This window comes from Symphalangus syndactylus, chromosome 6 (assembly GCF_028878055.3).
Source record: "Symphalangus syndactylus isolate Jambi chromosome 6, NHGRI_mSymSyn1-v2.1_pri, whole genome shotgun sequence".
Lineage (NCBI taxonomy): Eukaryota > Metazoa > Chordata > Mammalia > Primates > Hylobatidae > Symphalangus > Symphalangus syndactylus.
Genome location: NC_072428.2, coordinates 133,624,395 through 133,643,746, shown reverse-complemented (window position 1 = coordinate 133,643,746; position 19,352 = coordinate 133,624,395). Strand labels below are relative to the sequence as shown.

General features: G+C 42.9%; 1 protein-coding gene across 1 annotated transcript; it reads left to right on the top strand.

Moving 5' to 3' along the window:
• The first annotated feature begins 11,301 nt into the window (after positions 1-11,301).
• LOC129484055 (olfactory receptor 10AC1) lies at positions 11,302-12,445 on the top strand. The gene has a single exon (XM_055281479.1). It carries the CDS (start codon positions 11,402-11,404, stop codon positions 12,377-12,379), a length of 978 nt encoding a protein of 325 aa, XP_055137454.1. The 5' UTR covers positions 11,302-11,401; the 3' UTR covers positions 12,380-12,445.
• The last annotated feature ends 6,907 nt before the right edge of the window (positions 12,446-19,352 follow it).

Below are 19,352 nucleotides of genomic sequence, written 5' to 3'. Positions count from 1 at the left end.
CCTATTTTAATTTCTACCTTTTCATTTTTTATTCATTTGTATCTTTTCACTTTTTTGCTCATTGAAAATTCCAGAAATTTATCCACCTTCTTAGAATTAAAAAAAAAAAAAAAAACTTAACGGTTTTTGGTAACAATCTCTTTTTTGTTTCTTTTCTATGATGTTTACTTCCTATGTATTATTTATTTTTAATAATTTAGGTTTACCCTATTACTTTTTCCTGTCATCTATATTTCTATAAATTTGTTTTAAAACATTATGCAAACCCTCAAAAGAAATTAACTTTTCCTCCTTAGGTTCATAGATAGTCATCAAATTCGTAATTTAACCAACTTCTTCTCAGCTGGAGTCAGAGAAAAGCAGTATCTTTTCTCTCTAGAAGCAGGCATCCCACCAGTCAATCTGCAGTCTGGTGACAAATGGCTAAGAAATGTGGAGATGAGGTAAGCATTTCCAGTCTCTGTTCAAACACAGATCCCACAGGACTCTAAGTTTGAGGAAGCTCACAGCAAGAGGAGACAGAAGTACCACCAATCTGAAGAATCCCAGTCCCAAATAGAGAATTCCATTTGTTGACAGAACTCTTCAACTAAAGCCAGCCTCCAGCCAAAGAAAACATGAAGAAGAAAACGTCAAATTCTTGGCACTGGTAAACTTTGCTTTAGTTCAGGGCTTATACATCCTGAAAATTATGTCCAAGATCCTTCTGGCACTGTTTCCAAAATTCTGAACCATGACTACACTGCTGTTTGCGAATGATATCATCACATTTGTGACTCTTAATCACCAAGGAGGCCTGTCCAGACCGAATCTTTTCTCAGCTGGTTTTCACTTTACAGGGAGACTATGTGCAGAAAAAAAATGAGAAGGAGAAGGAACTCTAAGTCCTGAAAGCTCAGTCCCAGGAAAAGTTGAGAGGGACTTCTAAATTGGAAATTGTATTGATCATGGCTCTACAACATAATAGGTGATATTGGTGTGGCGCTTTAGGATTGCTTTAGGATTAACAAAATGTTTTCATAAATAGATCTCATTTAAAATCTCAAAACAATCTGCCAATTAGACACAGCAGATATTATTATTCTTATATTTTAGTCATGTGATCTAAGGCTTAGGCGAGGTAAATTCTTTCTGAAAGTATACATAGCCAAAAAAAAAAAAAAGGCAAATTTAAGATAAGACCACATAAAACCCTAGAATTTCAGAACCCAGAATTTTGTTCGAACTCTTACCTTCTTCGAGGGATTTGGGGAGTTGGAAAAAAGTAGGATCCTCAGCTGCCCAAATGAGTACCATTCAACCCTCCCCATTACCTTTAGCATAAGTGTTGTGTAGGGACTGACATAATTGTTTATTATCAATAGGGGAAGTCACTCTACTATATCATAGAATCCTTTTCCTTGTAAATATTCTACAATGCTGTACATGTGCAAAGCGGGAGACAGGCAGAACACAAGCCTGTGGTTTGCTCAGTGGAAAAATGGAGACCACAGACTCTCCCAGGGTCTCTGTTTCTGGTTTTGTCTCATCTTTCCAAACTCAAGCACCTTGGAGCACAGCAAGGATAACCTTCTAGACCCCTTCTTTTCTCTAGCTATCCTCATTTTCATAGTGATCTCCTCCAGTTTTATCACTTCATTTATTTTTATTTTATTTTATTTTTTGAGATGGAGTCTCACTCTGTCACCCAGACGGGAGTGCAGTGGCACGATCTTGGCTCACTGCAACCTCTGCCTCCTGGATTCAAGCAATTGTCCTGCCTCAGCCTCCTGAGAGGCTGAGATTACAGGCATGCACCACCATGCCTGGCTAATTTTTTGTATTTTTAGTAGAGATAGGGTTTCACCATGTTGGCCAGGCTGGTCTCAAACTCCTGACCTCAAGTTATCCACCCACCTCAGCCTCCCAAAGTGCAGGGGTTACAGGCATAAGCCACTGTGCTCAGTCCAGTTTTATCACTTTAAATGCCACCTACATTTGATGACTTCAAATTTGTACTCTAAACTGGACTTATCCTGTGAACTACATGTAGATCACATGTCCATCGAGACAGATGTCCAAGTGGATCTGCCTAAATACCCATTAGATAGACCCACTTGGGTATCTAATAGACATCTCAAAATTAGCATGTCTTGCACTAAACTTCTGATCTTACCTCCTCTAAAACTTTCTCCACCTGAGGCTTTCCTTCTTTCAGATAATGATACCTCTCTACTTCCTGTTGCTCAGGGAAAAACTGACTCCTCTCTTTCTTTACACTCCTTAGCTAATCCATCAGAAAATCCTTCTGGCTCTATATTTTCATCATATTCAGAATCCACTTATATCTCACCATTTCTACAGCGAATCTGATTCAAGTCACATTTTCCCTCACCTGAATTATTGTGAGGCTGACTGCTTTGCTTTTACCTGGTCCCATACAGTCTGTTCCCAACACAGCAGCCAGCATGATCCTTTTTTTACCATCCTGTCCTGAAAGCCCCAAGTGGCTCCCCATCGCACTCAGAATAAAGCCCAGTTCCCACAATCACCTGGAAGGCACCCCCAACTAGCTGTCCATTGTCACTCTTCTGGACTCACCTGCTGCAATTCCATCCTGACTCACTCCATCAGAGCCACACTGGCCTCCTTGCTGGGATGGGAACATGCCAGACCTGCTCCCTGCTCGGAGCCCCGACTAGCTAATTCTCCTGCCTGTAATGTCCATCCCCGACATAGCCACATAGTCCACCTCTTTACCGCCTTCACGTTTTGCACCAAATATCACTTTCCCATGAAAGCCTTCCTCAAACATTCTATTTAAAATTGCATGCCACCCCTCACATTCCCCATCATCCTCCTTTATTTTTCCCCACTGGACTTATCACTTTCTAATATGCTACATAATTGACTTAATTTGATGATAGTATATCTCTTCTCTCTAGAATATAAGCTTCATAAAGACAGAGCTTTTGGTCTGTTTTGCTCACTAATCTGTGCCTCAGCATCCAGATCATAGCCTGACACATAGTAGGTACTCAATAAGCATTTGTTAATGAATCAATGGATGAATGTTTATTAAATTAAATGTTAATTAAAACATGACCTCTATACTTCTATGACTCTGACATACATATACACAGGCAGGATCATAATCACATACTCAAAAGCGAGCCTTAAGCTCTCAAAGTTGAGGGGATCTGCCCAAATGGCAATCCACTGGTGCAGGCTTCCTACAGCAGTTTCCTGCAGACATGTGAGAGTTAGGGAATTCATTCATGCATCTGGACAGCCAGCTCCCTGCTCTAGCCATTGAACAAATGAAGACATCTTAGACCTGTCAGCACCTGATGCTTCACCATGGGATCTAGAGGGGGCCGCCTGGTCCACCATGCAGAGATGGGAATTGCTGTGAGAGAAGCAAGAAGCACTCTAGGGAAAGTGTCTGACCAGTGGGACAGACAGCACACTGGGCAGGTGGGCAGCTTGAGATGGGAAGAGCTGTTTTTCTTTGGACAGCTGCAGAGGAGTTGTCTGTGTGCCAAGCGCCTCCTAGGTCTCCAACCTTGAGGAGGGATTTTGTGGTGAGTAATTAATCACGGGATGCTTTTGCTCTGGCCCTCCCTTTGGAAGAGACTAGTATACTCCTCTCCTTCCTATCTCCCCACCCCTCCAGGGAAATAAAGCAAGCTAAGGTTATAGTTCTGACCAGACATAGCTCATCAGAAGCTACTGTGGAAATCCCCACTCTGGCTGCTTACCCTTCTCCCAGACTCTCCATCTCTTGTTTTTCACCGTTCAAGCTCTCCCTCTCCTCCACACCTGCCCACGGCATCTCCACAGTCTCCTCTCTGTTTTGCCTGGGAGCTCTCCCACCTGCAAGCACCATGAACTGAGTCCGTCTCCACCCACCTCCAAGTTGTTCCTCTCTCTGCACCCAGGTAAGGAGAAGCCTGGCACTGGGGGGATTGGTGGGCAGAGGAGAAGGAAGCACAAAGAGTAGAGCATGAAAATAAAGAAATCAAAACACTTTCCAGCTTGCTTTGCCCACAAGAGACAACTCCCTGTGACACGAGCATCTGTTCCCACGCAGCCACCCTCCTTCCACCGGATCTGGCACCCCACATCAGAAATCACGAAGCACACAGTGTTTTGTGTGCTCCAGCCTGTGGCACCCTCCAGTCGCGGGTACACTGAGGTGGAGTGAGGCGGGAGGAACATGAGGCAGCTACTGATGCCAGGACTTGGAGGTTCTGCTTCCATTTTTATCAAATGATTTTGCCCAAGTGCATCCGTTTTGCCTCAGCTTTCCCATCTAAAAATAGGAGAGTCTTGTCTTCTTCTCAAGTGCACAGAGGATTGCATGGTGAGAGGCATCCAGTGATGTGTTGTTTCTGTAGAATAATCTGTAAAAATAGAATTGAGGAAAATATTATTTCCTCAACTCTTAGAAGCAGAACAGAGAATATTCAAGAAGATGATATCCTTGATTATTTTTCAGCTCCATGGGAGAACAAATATTTGACCTTGGACAAAGCCTAGGAAGGAAAGGCTCCATGTATTACTCCTTTGTCTTGGTCAAAGAACAAAATCCCCAGGCCCCAGACCACATCAATAACAGGGTCCGCCACTGAAGAGACTCCCCACTGAAGAGACTGGGCCCTGCTCAGAGCCCAGCCTCGGGCCTCCTGAATCATTTAGGCATTTATTGCTCTTTCTCAGCACCCACAGGGATCTATTCTGGAAACCCTAAGGTAGGCAATTGGATGGCAGGGAAATGATCGCATTGGCAAGAGCCCCGGAAGCCAGAATCACTCACATCACTCTCAGGGGTGACAGATTTTCCAAGGGGCCTGCAACTTTCTGATGCAGCATTTGAAAATAGTCAGCCACACTCCTGGAAAGTGGCTTGCCTGGGAGAGCAACATTGTTTTTCTCACCAGTGTTTTCTTTTGCATTTTGATGAATGATGAAAACACCTTGGCAGTACTGAGATAGCCTTGGTTTCCTCATCCAGGCAGCTCCCTTGCCCTGGTACTTCATTCCAGCTCTCAGTCTATGGCCAGCAAGAAACGGAAAAACATCTTTTAGAAGGAGGGTCTTGCTGGGTTTTCGAGGGAGATCTCTTGCTGTTTTGTAGCACAAAATGATGTTTAGAAGTTTAAAGTATGTTCAAGCCTACTAAAACCAACTTCATGGAAAATGATAGTTATTTTTAGAAACAAAGTTTGAAAACAAACTAGCTTCCCTATTAAATGCTAATATTTTTCAAGTAGATAAAGTAACTAATCCTCGGGCCTAGGGTGGTTTTCAAAATGTGAAAGCACAATATCATGCATCTGTGTGTGATGAAGTTGACCTTCACAGCACCAGAACTGGGACAGTCTCTCCACCAGACAATTTTGATATGGAACATTCAAGTGCTCATTTTTGAAGCTTATCCCTTGTCCTCTGGCAGAAGCCTGAGTTACAGACATTAGTTAAAACGGGTGCTGCCTCGTCGAAGTAGAGAATTTTTTTCTTTTAAGCATCAAAGTCAGCTCTAATATCAGCAGGACTGCTAGATTTTCCTGGTTCAAAGCTCCTCTCCAGATGAAAATAAAAGAGAGCAGGGAGCCTGAAATGATGCTTTCTTCAAAGCCCTGATCCCACCATTGACTTCTGCAGAAAAGAGAACTGACAGTGGCAACTATTCAGGAGGTCTAAACACAGGTGCACATGTTGCTGGGACTGGTAATTACGACTTGTCAGGAAGCTTGAGGGGAACATGTTGGTCAAAAGGCAAAAACAAAGGTCGCATATTGACCCAGAACTAGCAGACTAAAAGACTGCCCATATAACCATCATGTTAAAGAAGGGCTCCAGGGCCGATGCCACAACTACCCAGGATATCTCATTTGTATAACATGCAAGATCACTAAACACTTCAGAAAACACCATAAAGGGGGAAAAACAAGAATGTTTGTGTAAGGAAAACATTCCTTATTGAATCTGTTAATAGTTAAATGCTTTTGAGAGAGAAGGAAGCCAACAAGAAACTAACAGGGGGTTTCTTTTATTTAGACTTTCAAAAGACCTTGACAAGATCTCCTACCAAATTTAGTCATCGCAGATTCAGTAGGCGGCTTTATCATGTAAAAGGAACTGGCTCAGCAACACCATGCAGGCAAATAACACGTATCCCAGGGATGGAGGCTGAGATCATAAGAGGGTGGGGAGGGACAACACAGTGAAGTTGATAAATCCAGAGATGACATTTAGCTCTTTTCAGTAAAGGAATTACCAAATTGATGAGGCAAAAAAACACTAAAAAATGTGGAAGTTTGCATGACAGCAAAAAAAAAAAAAAAAAAAAAAAAAAAAGGAAGAATAGTAAATGAGTTTTCTTTTATAAAATAAATTTAAATTTAACATATAGAATGCAAATATTGTAAATTAATTATTTTCAGGTTATCTGTCATAAACCAAGAAAAAGGCCTGTATGATGTAGGGAAAGGAGGCATTACAGTAATTGCAGTTGTCGGCTGCTATGCAGAGGGAGCACAAAGACTGACATGACACTGTAGAAGTGAGAGTTGTCAAATGAAATGATTAGAAACCACCTTTTGTTAGCTTCTTTGTGCCTGGTACTATGTAACGGGCTTTCTTTATAATATGCCTGATTCTCACCACAACCCTATGAATTAGGCATCATTACCTCCCTTTAGATGTAGAGACTGAGGATCACGGAAATTGAGTACATCAACCAAAGTCAATGTGGCACATAAGTGATTAAGCCAGGATTTTAATCTAGCGATGTCTTCTTCCATAGCCTGTACAGTCTCAGAAAGACAGTAGGAAGTGCAGGAAGGAAAAAAAGCGGAAAGATAGGTAGAAATAGGGGGATAGATAGAAGATAGACAGATAGACAGACAGACTTCCCTACATCTATGTCTACTCATCTCCTCATAAGGTTCCCATGCCCAGAATACACTCACTTTGCTTCTTGCACCTCAGAAAGAGAAAAGGCACTAGGTAATCCCCTGAAACAGCACGCTTACGGAGAGTTCCATGGTGGGAGGGAGAATACTCGGAGAAAATATGACCTAAGCCTGTCAAGTAATAAAGGATAAAAGTACAAATGCTTTCACTGTTTTTGTGCACCTGCTATGTATCAGGTCTGTACCAGAAACTTGTACATGTTATTTCCATGGAATCATCATCAAGCGTCTCTTTTGTTACCCCCTGTTGAATCAGTGAGGAGTCTGAGGCTTTGGAAGAGTTTATTACCTTGCCCCTTCCCCAAATAAAGCATTCAGAAAACAACAAAGCAGAAATATAAACTATAAACAACAAAGCAGAAATATAAACTATGGAGACTCCTTTTACTTCACTAAGGACTAAGGTTAAAAAAAAATGAATGTATAGTGTGTTATTCCTAAAAGGAATCACTGGATAAAAATGGATTCCAGAATAATTTATATAAATTCATAGACCAGAAGCCCATGAAGAGCTATTAAATGAGGTTAAGAAATCCAGGCATATTCATAATCTTCTAAGTTTAACTTCTTACAAGATCAGGGAAATGATAAAATTTTATCCTAAACTATTATAGGACAACGATAAAATTCTGCTATGACCTCTCGTTTGGTGCTTTTGTGAACTATAATACTAGTTCAGTAAGCTCAGGTCTACTCTAGAAGACAATTCTTACAGAAATAGAAGCATTCAGCCAGAGGTGTGAGAACCAGGCTCTAGTCCAGCTCTCCTGCTAAAAGACCATGGTGAGATCCAAGGCTGATTAGTGACATCTCTGGACCTCAAATGAAGGCCTAGAATATTGACCTTTAAGCTCCATTCCAGTTCAGCATTCTATGGAATCCTCAAAACCTGAAAGGGGCTGACTGGTCTAGCTCTCACATCTCCCATCCCACATCCACCCTTTAGGGGTGCTTCCACTGACTGTTGAAACGGCCGATTAAAAACATCATGATTGCAGATAATTTTAATTATTCTATACAGCAAAAAATCAAATCCCAGATCTGCATCTCCAGCCCAGCAAGGCTCTCAGCCACATCCAGATGTCCTGGGCCACCAGCCAGCCATGACTCTGTGGGTGCTCCATGGAGTCTTACCCAATTAAAAAAGTGAATCTGCCGGAACAATAACAATAGCAGCAATGAATGTCAAAGCTAAGGAGAAATTATTTTTAGATTTGCTATCTTAGATTATCTGCATTGCTGCTCACATCCACATGTCCTCAAGAAAAATGTCAACAAAGGGAAATCTGAGGACAGAAATGCCTAGAGACTGCGGGTAATTTCTTTTCTGCAGAAGATGGGAGATATGAAAAGAAGGGTAAGATGTGTCTCATGAGGGAAGGATGTTTTGGAAAAGGTACAAAAAAGGATGACTATATAGTGGATAAGTCTATGGGCTATTGGGGGCTAGATTGCTTGGGTACAAATCTGGCTATACCGTTAATTAGCTACACGATGTTTCATTTCCTTAGGCCTCAATTTCCTCATCTACAACATGGGTATAGAGAGAGTCCACTTGCCTTATTGCACTTTCACTAAGAATAAGTAAATTAAACTTGCAAAGTCCTTGTGATCATTGCCTGGCACTCTCTTAAATGTTAGCTGTTGTAGCTGATGTTATTCGTCACTTGGAAGAGTGAGAACATCTGCCCTCTCCCTGGGGGAGGAAGGTGGCTTAGGCAGGCCTTGTGGTGTTTTCTTCTCTCTCTGTAACTTCTCCTGCAAGGTTAGAGTTGGATTTGAAACACTGAAGCTTTGAAAGTATCTGTTCTCCCTCCCTCTCCCAGAGAAAAGACTCTTGAACATACATTCCTAGAATTTGTGACAATTCCTCCTAAAAACTCTAAGAGCAGAAACACCCCTTACTCTCTTTTCCATTTAGTTAGCCCTTTTGACTTGCTTTAGAGCACCTTGATTTTTTAATTTTATTGTGTAATTGACAAATAATAATTACACATTTTTCCGGACAACTTAGTGATGTTATAGTGATACTGTATATCCATCATCTCAAGCATGTAACATTGCTTTCTGTTGCGAACATTCAATATCCTCCTTCTAACTATTTGAAACTATATAAAATTGTTAATCACAGTCATCCTCCAATGCTATAGAACATAAGAAATTCCATTTGGCTGTAATTTTGTATCCTTTAACAAAGGTTCTGTCCCTAGCCCCCTTCCCCCTACCATTCCCGGCCTCTACTATCCTCTGTTCTGCTTTTTACTTCTTCTGAGATCAACTCATTTTAACTTCCACATGAGTGTTTTTAAAACATGATGTACCTTGGGCTGCTAGGTATTGGTGCCATCAACGGAACTTGCTTGTCACCTACATTTCTGTGTGGTATGAACCTGGAGGAAGAACTGGAATGTTTCTGTTTTTTTTTCTTCTGCATTCCCCTGTGCTCATCACGCTTCTCTAAGGAGATGAAGAGGAAGAAGTAGAGGACAGAGCAGAGGCGGAGAGAAGAGAGCTGTCCTGGCACTTCAGGAATCCTCCAAGAAAGCCAGGCCTCTCTCTCATGTTCACAGCAAGCAACAATTGGCGAAGAGGAGGCACTCGACACAGGTTTGTTACATTTGCTCAACAGCATGAAGAGTGGCCAAAAACTGAAAAGTGAATGATCTAAAACAGATGGGAAATGAATCCACCTCCCTCAGACCTACCCAAAACCCAACCCTACTCTTCCATTAGAAGACTGAAAACATCCATTTGAAAGTGCTGCCCTCAGACAGGATGAGGAAGAGCACAGAGTGACACAGAGAAATAAAAACCCTTAGAATTCTCCTCTCAAAAAGAGGTATTTTGCAGGGCATGGTGGCTCACACCTGTAATCCCAGCACTTTAGGAGGTCAAGGCAGATGGATTTCTTGAGCTCAGTAGTTTGAGACCAGCCTGGGCAACAGGGTGAAACCCCATCATGTTAGCTGGGCATAGTGGTGTGTGCCTGTAGTCCCAGCTGCTCAGGAGACTGGAGTGGGAAGATTTCTTTAGCCGGGGGGTTGGAGGCTGCAGTGAGCCATCATGGTGCCATTGCACTCCAGCCTGGGCAGCAGTTTGAGACCTTGCCTCAAAAAAAAAAAAAAAAAAAAAAAAAATTAGCAAAAGCCCAACTCTTTGCATTTCTTCCAGTTCTTTCATCTGATTTTCCTATTGCCCTTTGACCCAGCTTTATTGCTCTTTTACTCTAGGATATAACAACTATGAAGAAATTCCACTTCCAACACTGATTAACAGTGATTTTTAAGAGCAAATAGTTGAGCTTACATTTAAAATTAAAAATTAATAAAAGAGAGATCTCATTAATATCGATTGGAAAAATTAAACCTCCTCTTCCTCCAGCTTGCATGGCCTCAAATCTCTTTCCACCTCCTGGTTCTTCCATCCCAAAGGATTATGAGAAATGCAGCTGACCTGCACACTGTCACTGTTTTCCAAATGTTACTTGCAAATGAGTCACCGTATAATGCTCAGAATGAAACTGTGTTCCGATGGCAAATTTGGAATGTACTGCTAACTAAAAGTCAAGTTAGAACAAATACAAGTCACCTTTTCTCATGTTGACAAAGCATTAATAAAAATGTTAGGGACACGCTGTTCCTGATGCACCCAGGGAAGCCCTCCCACAAAGCATGTTCTGCTGCCTTAGTGCCTGCCCCAGAGCCTGGCACAGATCTGGGTCTCTACTTAAAACTAAATAAATGTGGATTGTCTTGACCTCAGTGACCTTTTTTCAGGACCTGGGTCATAGAAAGTTCTGGATTCAGCCTCAGAATGCAGATTCTGATCCTAACTTCCTGTGAGCAATATGTCCTTCAACAATCCCCTTTCCCCCCAACCTGAACTTTATTTTCCTCCTTAAAATTGTGAAGTTACATGAGATGATCCCTAAGGCCCTCACCTGTATTATGTTTTTGTGATTCTGTGATACACCACAGAAGGCAACTTAGAAATGACAGAACAGGGCAGGTGGGAGAAGACAGAAGCGGGAACTAAAGACATTTCCTGCCATGGGGGTCTCAAGACTACAGCAGACACAATAATCACAGCCCTATAGGACCCACAAAATAATAACTGGACTACAGAGGCACACGAGCTAAAATCCAGGCTTCTTTTGAAAGAGCATGTTGAGAAGGCAGCTATAGGAATTCTTGTCCAGGAGGCAGCAAAAACTGCACTCTTTTTCTGAACAAGTCAGTAAGACTTCCTTGTGAGGAGGACTGGGGGTGGTGGGCTGGGAATGGACCCAAGAACTCTTGAGACCTCTCTGCGGCCACCATTCCTGGTCCAGCCTCTACCTTCCACCCGCCTCCTCCCCCACGCGCAGGGCCAGAGCATGCGTACCCGACAAGCTCTCCCCTCCTGTGCCTCTCTCCTACAGGTGCCTGTGGGCGGGCTCGTGCATGGACAGCCCCAGCAATGCCACCGTGCCCTGCGGCTTTCTCCTTCAAGGCTTCTCCGAGTTCCCACACCTGAGACCCGTGCTCTTCCTTTTGCTGCTGGGGGTGCACCTGGCCACCCTGGGCGGGAACCTGCTCATCCTGGTGGCCGTGGCCTCGATGCCCAGCCGGCAGCCCATGCTGCTCTTCCTGTGCCAGCTGTCAGCCATCGAGCTGTGCTACACGCTGGTGGTGGTTCCCCGCTCCCTGGTCGACCTGAGCACGCCGGGCCACCGCAGGGGCAGCCCTATCTCCTTCCTGAGCTGCGCCTTTCAGATGCAGATGTTTGTGGCTCTGGGCGGGGCCGAGTGCTTCCTGCTGGCCGCCATGGCCTATGACCGCTACGTGGCCATCTGCCACCCGCTGCGCTACGCGGCCGTGGTGACCCCCGGGCTGTGCGCGCGACTGGCTCTGGCCTGCCGCCTCGGGGGACTGGCGGTGTCCGTGGGGCTCACGGTGGCCATCTTCTACCTGCCTTTCTGCGGCTCCTGCCTGCTGCTGCACTTCTTCTGCGACATCACGGCGCTGCTGCGCCTGGCCTGCACGCGGAGCTACGCCGACGAGTTGCCTCCGCTGGGCGCCTGCCTGGTGCTGCTGCTGCTGCCCTCGGTGCTCATCCTGGCCTCCTACGGCGCCATCGCCCTCGCCCTGCGCCGCCTGCGCTGCCCCAAAGGCCGGGGCAAGGCCGCCTCCACCTGCGCCTTGCACCTGGCAGTCACCTTCCTGCACTACGGCTGCGCCACCTTCATGTACGTGCGGCCCAGGGCCAGCTACTCCCCACGCCTGGACCGCACCCTGGCGCTGGTCTACACCAACGTCACGCCGCTGCTGTACCCGCTCATCTACAGCCTGCGCAACAGCGAGATCACTGCCGCCCTGAGCAGGATGCTGAGGCGCCGGCGGCCAGGCCAAGCTCCAGGCGGGGATATGCGCGAGCTCTGATGGCAGGCCCGGACCAGGCAGAGGGGGCGGCTCGGCTCCGTAGAGTTTTCCCCATCATGAGGGGTCTGCATGGGGAAAGCCAACCAGGGGACTCAAGGACTGCATCTAGGAAAGAGAAAGCCTCCCAGCGGTTGCCCCATCCTCCACTCTTCCCTTGAATTGCCAAGACGCTGTGGAATAGAGCCCTAGACCTGCGTTTAGTGGCTCCGTAAATACTTGTTGCGTTTCTTCCCGGGTGTGTTGGAGCCCGTGCAAGGTGCAGGGCTAGGGTTGATAAAGAAGGCACAGCTCATGGCCTCATGAGGCTCCTAGACCCATAGGTGAGAAAGCCAGATGTGAGGAGTAAACCACAGATGGTGGAGTGGCTCATAAGACTCGTTACCCATGCTAGACTTTTTGAGGGCTGAGGGGAGTCAGGGAAAGTATTTTGGGGAGAAAGACAGCTACACGGAGAACTGTAAGATAAGTAGGGGTTAACCAGGTGAAGAGAAGGACGCAGAATGCTCCAAGCAAAAGTGTTTTACAGGGGCTGGGGCACTTTGGCAAGGACCTCGGAAACAGCTGAGGAATCTGAGTTCAGGGAGGGCTGTGATGGCCTGCCTCCACTGCATGGTCACTGAGGCTGCAGGGTGGCACATGGACCGGAGAAGTGGAGACCTGTTTAGGAAACTGTTGGCATAGTCCGAGAGAGGTGGTGGAACCCGGACCAGGGTGTCAGCACAGGGAATCAAGCCACATGGAAAGAGTCCAGAGACGTGCTGGAAGTGGACGCTACAGGCCCTTGATTGGAATGGGGGTGGGGAAGAAAGAGGAGTTAAGGATCCCTTCTAATATAGGTTATTTGGTGGATGATGGTGCCATTGCTGAGAATACAGGAGCAGGAGCAAGTGAGGAGAAAGGGGGTGGTGGTGGGGTTCTGTTTTGAACATGTCCAGTTGAAATGCTGCTAAGACAAAGCAGTAAAGATGCTGCCTGAGGAGGCAGATACACCCATCCAGAGCTCAGGAGAGAGACTAAAGAGGGGGGATAGATTTGGAATTATAGTTGGCTGCTGAGACCATAAAGGTGGGCAATATCACCTGGGAAATTGTATACAGGGACAAGAAAAGAGGTCCCAGCCAGAGCCCAGAGGAAGGCTAGCAGGAAAGGGAGTAGAGGAAAGAAGACTCCATGAGGCTTGAGAGCTGCTGAGGTCCATGGCCTTTGGCCATTCCTTCCTTCGCCTTTCCAGCCTCAGTGACCTCAATTGTAAAATGAGGGCAAGACTCCATGTTCTGTAAGTTTCCTTCCTGCTCTCTGATCTCTTAAGATGGAGCATGCAAGGATACATAGGATCACCGAAAAGGGTACAAGAGGAAATAAGTGTGAATAATCTAATGCCAACTGAATGCATGAGGAATGACAAATGGGGAATTGACACAGGTGGCATTAATCGGGAAGGTTTGCTGGAGGGGGCTAGGTTATCTGAAATGACTTGGAGACAGTGGTTGATTTGCCTTGACTTAAATCATCTGGAAGTCAACTGAAAGGCCTATTCACTAACTTGACTCTGGGTAATTAATGTCTGTGAATGCAGAAAGTCAGATGATAGAGGGTCTGGGCCACAGGCTTTTCTAGACCCTCTCTCCCATAAGGAGCCACTTTTCTCGGACGTGATGTGAAAGATGCTTTGTAGAGGTAATAAGCATATAAACTTGCTATTAGAATGACTGATGCTTTTTCTCAGGTAACTGCGATGGCAACACTAATGGACAGTGACTTTGGGAAAATAAGCAGGGGACCTTGAATTGCATTTTGGCTTTCTTTCTCTTGGTTTGGGGGAAAGAAGCATAATACTAACAGAGTGATACACTAGGAAAGTGAACTGACAATAACACTGGAAGACAGAGTAAAGATAATGGGGCTGGTAAGGGATTGTGGCAAAAGTCCACAGATGAGAATGCAAGGTTCTCAGCCACAGGTGTGTCTGGGATGCAGAAGGGAAAGGTAGAATGAGGCAGGATGTGATGAAGACATTAGCACAAACCAAGTGGGAAGGAAAAAAATCGTGACTTAGAATAAACTTGAGCATTCACCTCAAGATATGCACCAAAGTAAATGTCATATACATCAAACATTTAAATGTAAAATATAAAACCATTTTTAAAATCTTGAAAAATATATATTAAAAATAAAAATATAACTTGTCTCCGAATGAGAAGAGATGATCTAAGCACAAAGGCAAAAGGAGTTACAGAAAAAAAATAGTCTCATGGGTTTTATGGCAGAAAAATTTAATTCTTGTGTTTATTAAAAAGTGTACGTTGGCCAGACACGTTGGCTCATGCCTGTAATCCCAACACTTTGGGAGTCCAAGGCAGGCAGATCACGAGATCAGGAGTTCAAGACCAGCCTAGCCAACATTATGAAACCAGTCTCTACTAAAAATACAAAAATTAGCTGGGCGTGGTGTGGGCACCTGTAATCCCAGCTACTTGGGAGGCTGAGGCAGGACAGTTGCTTGAACCCAGGAGACGGAGGTTGCAGTGAGCCAAGATCATGCCACTGCACTCCAGCCTAGGTGATAGAGCAAGACTCCATCTCAGAAAAAAAAAAAAACGATATGTTTCCAGGCATGATGGCACATGCCTATAGTTCCAGCTACTCAGGAGGCTGTGTAAGATAATTGCACGAGGCCAGGAGTAACACCCTGTCTCAAAAAAAAAAGGATATATGATGTGTGTGTGTGTGTATGTGTGTGTGTGTATGTGTATATATAAATTTATTTATATATATGTATATATATTATATATGTATATATATTATATATGTATATATATTATTATAGTATGTGTATATATAAATTTATTTATACATATATATGTGTACATATATGTGTGTGTGTGTATGTGTATATATAAATTTATTTATATATATAAATATATATATATATATACACATACACACACACACATTATATATACATACACACACACATATATATATATATAATCAAGGTCCTGTAGTGTCTATATATATATATAGTAAAGGCAAGTGACAAGCTAGAGATATGTAATTCCAACAAATATAACAACAAAATGGCTAATGTAATTATTCGTACCAAACAAAAGAAAAGAAAAACACGAACATCACAATTTTAAAAACCAGTAAGAGAGATGAACAAACAATTTACAGGATGACTTTATAAAATATTTTTTATTTCAACTTCATTAGTAACAAAAAATTCAGACAATAAAATATAATTTGGTTCCTATCCTATCAAACTTACAAAGAATTCCTCAAACAATTTCCAGTGTCAGCAAAGTTAGGATGTGAAGAGCACTCTTAGATGGCCAGTATAAGACAGTCTTTGAGGAGCTCCATTGCTTCTTTTAAATCATGGTCCTTACTAAGTATTGTCCTCTCAGACCCACTAATTCCATTTCTTGAAGCTTATACTGAGAAAATAATCAGAGATTTGGATAAATATTTTTGTAAGGGACATGTATTAGTCTGTTCTCATGCTGCTAATAAAGTCATACCCAAGACTGGGTAATTTATAAAGGAAAGAGGTTTAATTAACTCACAGTTCCACATGGCTGGGGAGGCCTCACAGTCATGGCGGAAGGCAAATGAGGAGCAAAGTCACGTCTTACATAGCGACAGGCAAGGAGAATGAGAGCCAAGTGAAAGGGAAAACCCCTTATAAAACCATCGGAACTCATGAGACTTATTCACTACTATGAGAACAGTATGGGGGAAACTGCCCCCCTGATTCAATTATCTCCCACTTGGTCCCTCTCACAACACATGGGAATTATGGGAGCTACAATGCAAGATCAGATCTGGGTGGGGACACAGCCTAACCATATCAGGACATTAATTACAGTATCCTAATATTAGTTGAAAATGCAAAGCAATGTACAGGTTCAATATTGGGGTAATAATTAAATAAATATAATGGAACACTTAAAATCTATGCAGAAAAGGTTTCTCATGATGTATTTTTCACCTGATAAAATATCCACAATGTAGTGCTGAATAAAATTTTCAAGAGGTAGAACTAATGACCCCCAAAAAACAAGTACATGTATGTACACATATACACAAATATATAAAAGACTGGATTTTTAAAAACACCAAAATGTTAATAATTTCCTTCTCTCTGTGATAGGATTATGGGCAATTTTTATTTTCTTTAGTGCAAATTTTCCAAATTTCATGTAATTATTTTCAAAGTATATTACTTTTATATATTTTTAAAAATTATTATTTTTCATTGGAGCCCTGTCAATGAATCAGAGACTTCTTATCACCAGGATACAGGTCTGAATCCCACTTTCCTGAAAACTGTCTTCTCACCAAAAGCTCTGGACTTATGTGAAGGGGAACTAGAGTGAGCTTTAGAGGAGTAGCTCAAGGGCTATATGTGGTATAAGAATAGCATTACACTGGCCAGGATCGGTGGCTCACGCCTGTAATCCCAGCACTTTGGGAGGCCAAGGTGGGTGGATTGCCTGAGGTCAGGAGTTCGAGACCAGCCTGACCAACATAATGAAACCCCATCTCTACTAAAAATACAAAAATTAGCTGGGCGTGGTGGCAGGTGCCTGTAATCCCAGCTACTCGGGAGACTGAGGCACAGGAATCGCTTGAATCCAGGAGACGGAGGTTGCAGTGAGCTGAGATTGCGCCACTGCACACTTCAGCCTGGGCAACAAGAGAGAAACTCCCTCTCAAAAAAAGAAAACAAAGAATAGCATTACACAAAGTATTTTAATCCCCCACTAGCTTGAAGGAAACCTTACTGTCATTGATAAAGTAAATAGACACTAAGAGGAAGAATAACAATCCACAGTCTTGTAAAAAATTAATGAGCAAATAAATTCACTTGACATAACTGTTTCTAAACAATGTTACACTAACATATGCTAGTATGTCAAAGAGCACAGATTGGCACAAAACTGAAGTACAAATGTAAGTTACACTAGGAAAATTCCAGAATTTATTTATTCATCCATATTTGCAATAAATACATGCTGATTGAATTCCATGCCAAGAGCTAGACAGTTAAGAATTCAACAGTGATCAAGATGCCACTGTGTTCCTAGCACCTGTGCAAATTATCGAAGAAATGAAAGTGAGGTTTGTATGGAGTTTGAAAATCTAGGAGATTCAGGCAAATAAATAGGCAATTGCATTGCTGTGAAATCAGTACTATGAAGGCAGGAAATATAAGATTATGCAGGAAAAACTAGGCAAAACTTGGGTAGTGGAAGCATCAGGAAAAGCTTATGGAATAAGTAAGGTGTAAGATCTAAAGTCAAGTGGGAATAACTAGAGCCAAAGAAAGCTGAAAGAGGAGCGTCCAGGCAGGGGAACAGCATGTGCAAATGCCCCAAGGCAAAAAAGAACATGGAAACTTGTCAATATGATTGGTTCTCATTGTTAGTGATGAGGTGGTTGGGAGAGATGCTGTGTGTGTTGCAAATATGAAGAGGTTGTGCTAGAGGAACAAATGGAAACCAGATCTTGCAAGCCTTGTAAGGGATGACAGACAGGTTTCTGTCCTGGAAAAGATGACAGATTGGGCTCACTGAGATGGAGAGCACAAGGAAAGCAACCAGTGTGAGGGAAGGACAAGGTGGAGGTGATGAGTTCACTGTTGATCATGATGACAAGGGGTAGCACAGTCAGCAGTCTATGTGATGTGCGTCAGGAGAATCTGGGTAGAGAAATGCCCATGTTAGATACAGCATGGCTGACAGAATTCACCAGCATGTTAGAGATTGGCATGGCTGGTAGAAGTCACCAGCATGTTAAAAACTGGCATAGCTGGTAGAAGTCACCAGCATATCTGAGATTTGCATGGCTGAGATCTCCCAGAATGAGTAAGTGCAGTTAGAAGAGCAGTTTCAAGATAAGACCCTGAGGAGCATTAACGCTAAAAAAATGAACTGGCTTTCCAAGCATAACACAAAACATGAAATTTATTATGTAAAAAATAACCCAAAGCTTTCTCCATGGGACGCCGCTTTAAGCAAACCAAAAAGAGAAAAGAGAAACTTGGAAATTCACATGTAATGAATGAAAGAGGCTCATTTCATTAATACATAAAGAGCTCTTATAAATTAATGAGAAAAAGATAACTCCAAAAAATGGGCAAAGTTATGAATAGACCGTTTATAGAAAAGGAAATGTAAATAGCCCTTACACAGCAGAAAGGTTTCAATCTCATTCATAACAGAAACGCAAAATAAAATTATGAAGTTGTCAAATTAACAACACTGAAAGATGACTAACACAGAGCAGGAAGGTGAAACAGACTCTCTTGCATGTCATTAATGAGAGTATAAATTTATACAATTTCTATACAGGGAAAGTGGACGATATTAATTAAAATACATGGCATGTATTATTTGTTTCAATTTATTTCCAGGGTTTGACTCTACAAATTTATTTGTTTTGTGGGAAAATATGAATGTTCAAAAATATTCATGTCAGCATTACTTGGATTATCAAAAATCTAGTAATTTCTTAAATATCAATCAATATGTGACCAATTAAATGCATTTTGGTTTATCCCTGTGATGAAATTCTATGCACCTGCTGAGAAGAATGAAACAGTTTTATCTATGGCGGGTGTGGAACCAGGTCTCATATAAGTTGTTAGATGAAAAAAGCAAAGCATGTGATTACATGTATTAAGGAGTCATCCCTCATTCTACTCTTTTCTTCTGGCACATCTCACCTTTTCCCTTGTTATTTCCACTCCTGGAATGCTCTTCCCCTAGATCTTCCCAATCTGGCTTTTTGTCATTCAGATGCTGTCTCAACTCAAATATTGACTCCTCAAAGAGGCCTTCCTTGAACACCCCATGTAATGTTGCCTCTCCACCCTCTCTCACATTATCGTGCTTTAATGTCTAATCATCTGTCATTATTGGAAATTATCTTACTTGCATTTATACTGCTTAATTGCCCATTCCTTCCA

Coding starts and splice junctions, on each gene's coding strand:
- LOC129484055 (XM_055281479.1), top strand. CDS start 11,402: ATGGACAGCCCCAGCAATGCCACCGTGCCCTGCGGCTTTCTCCTTCAA.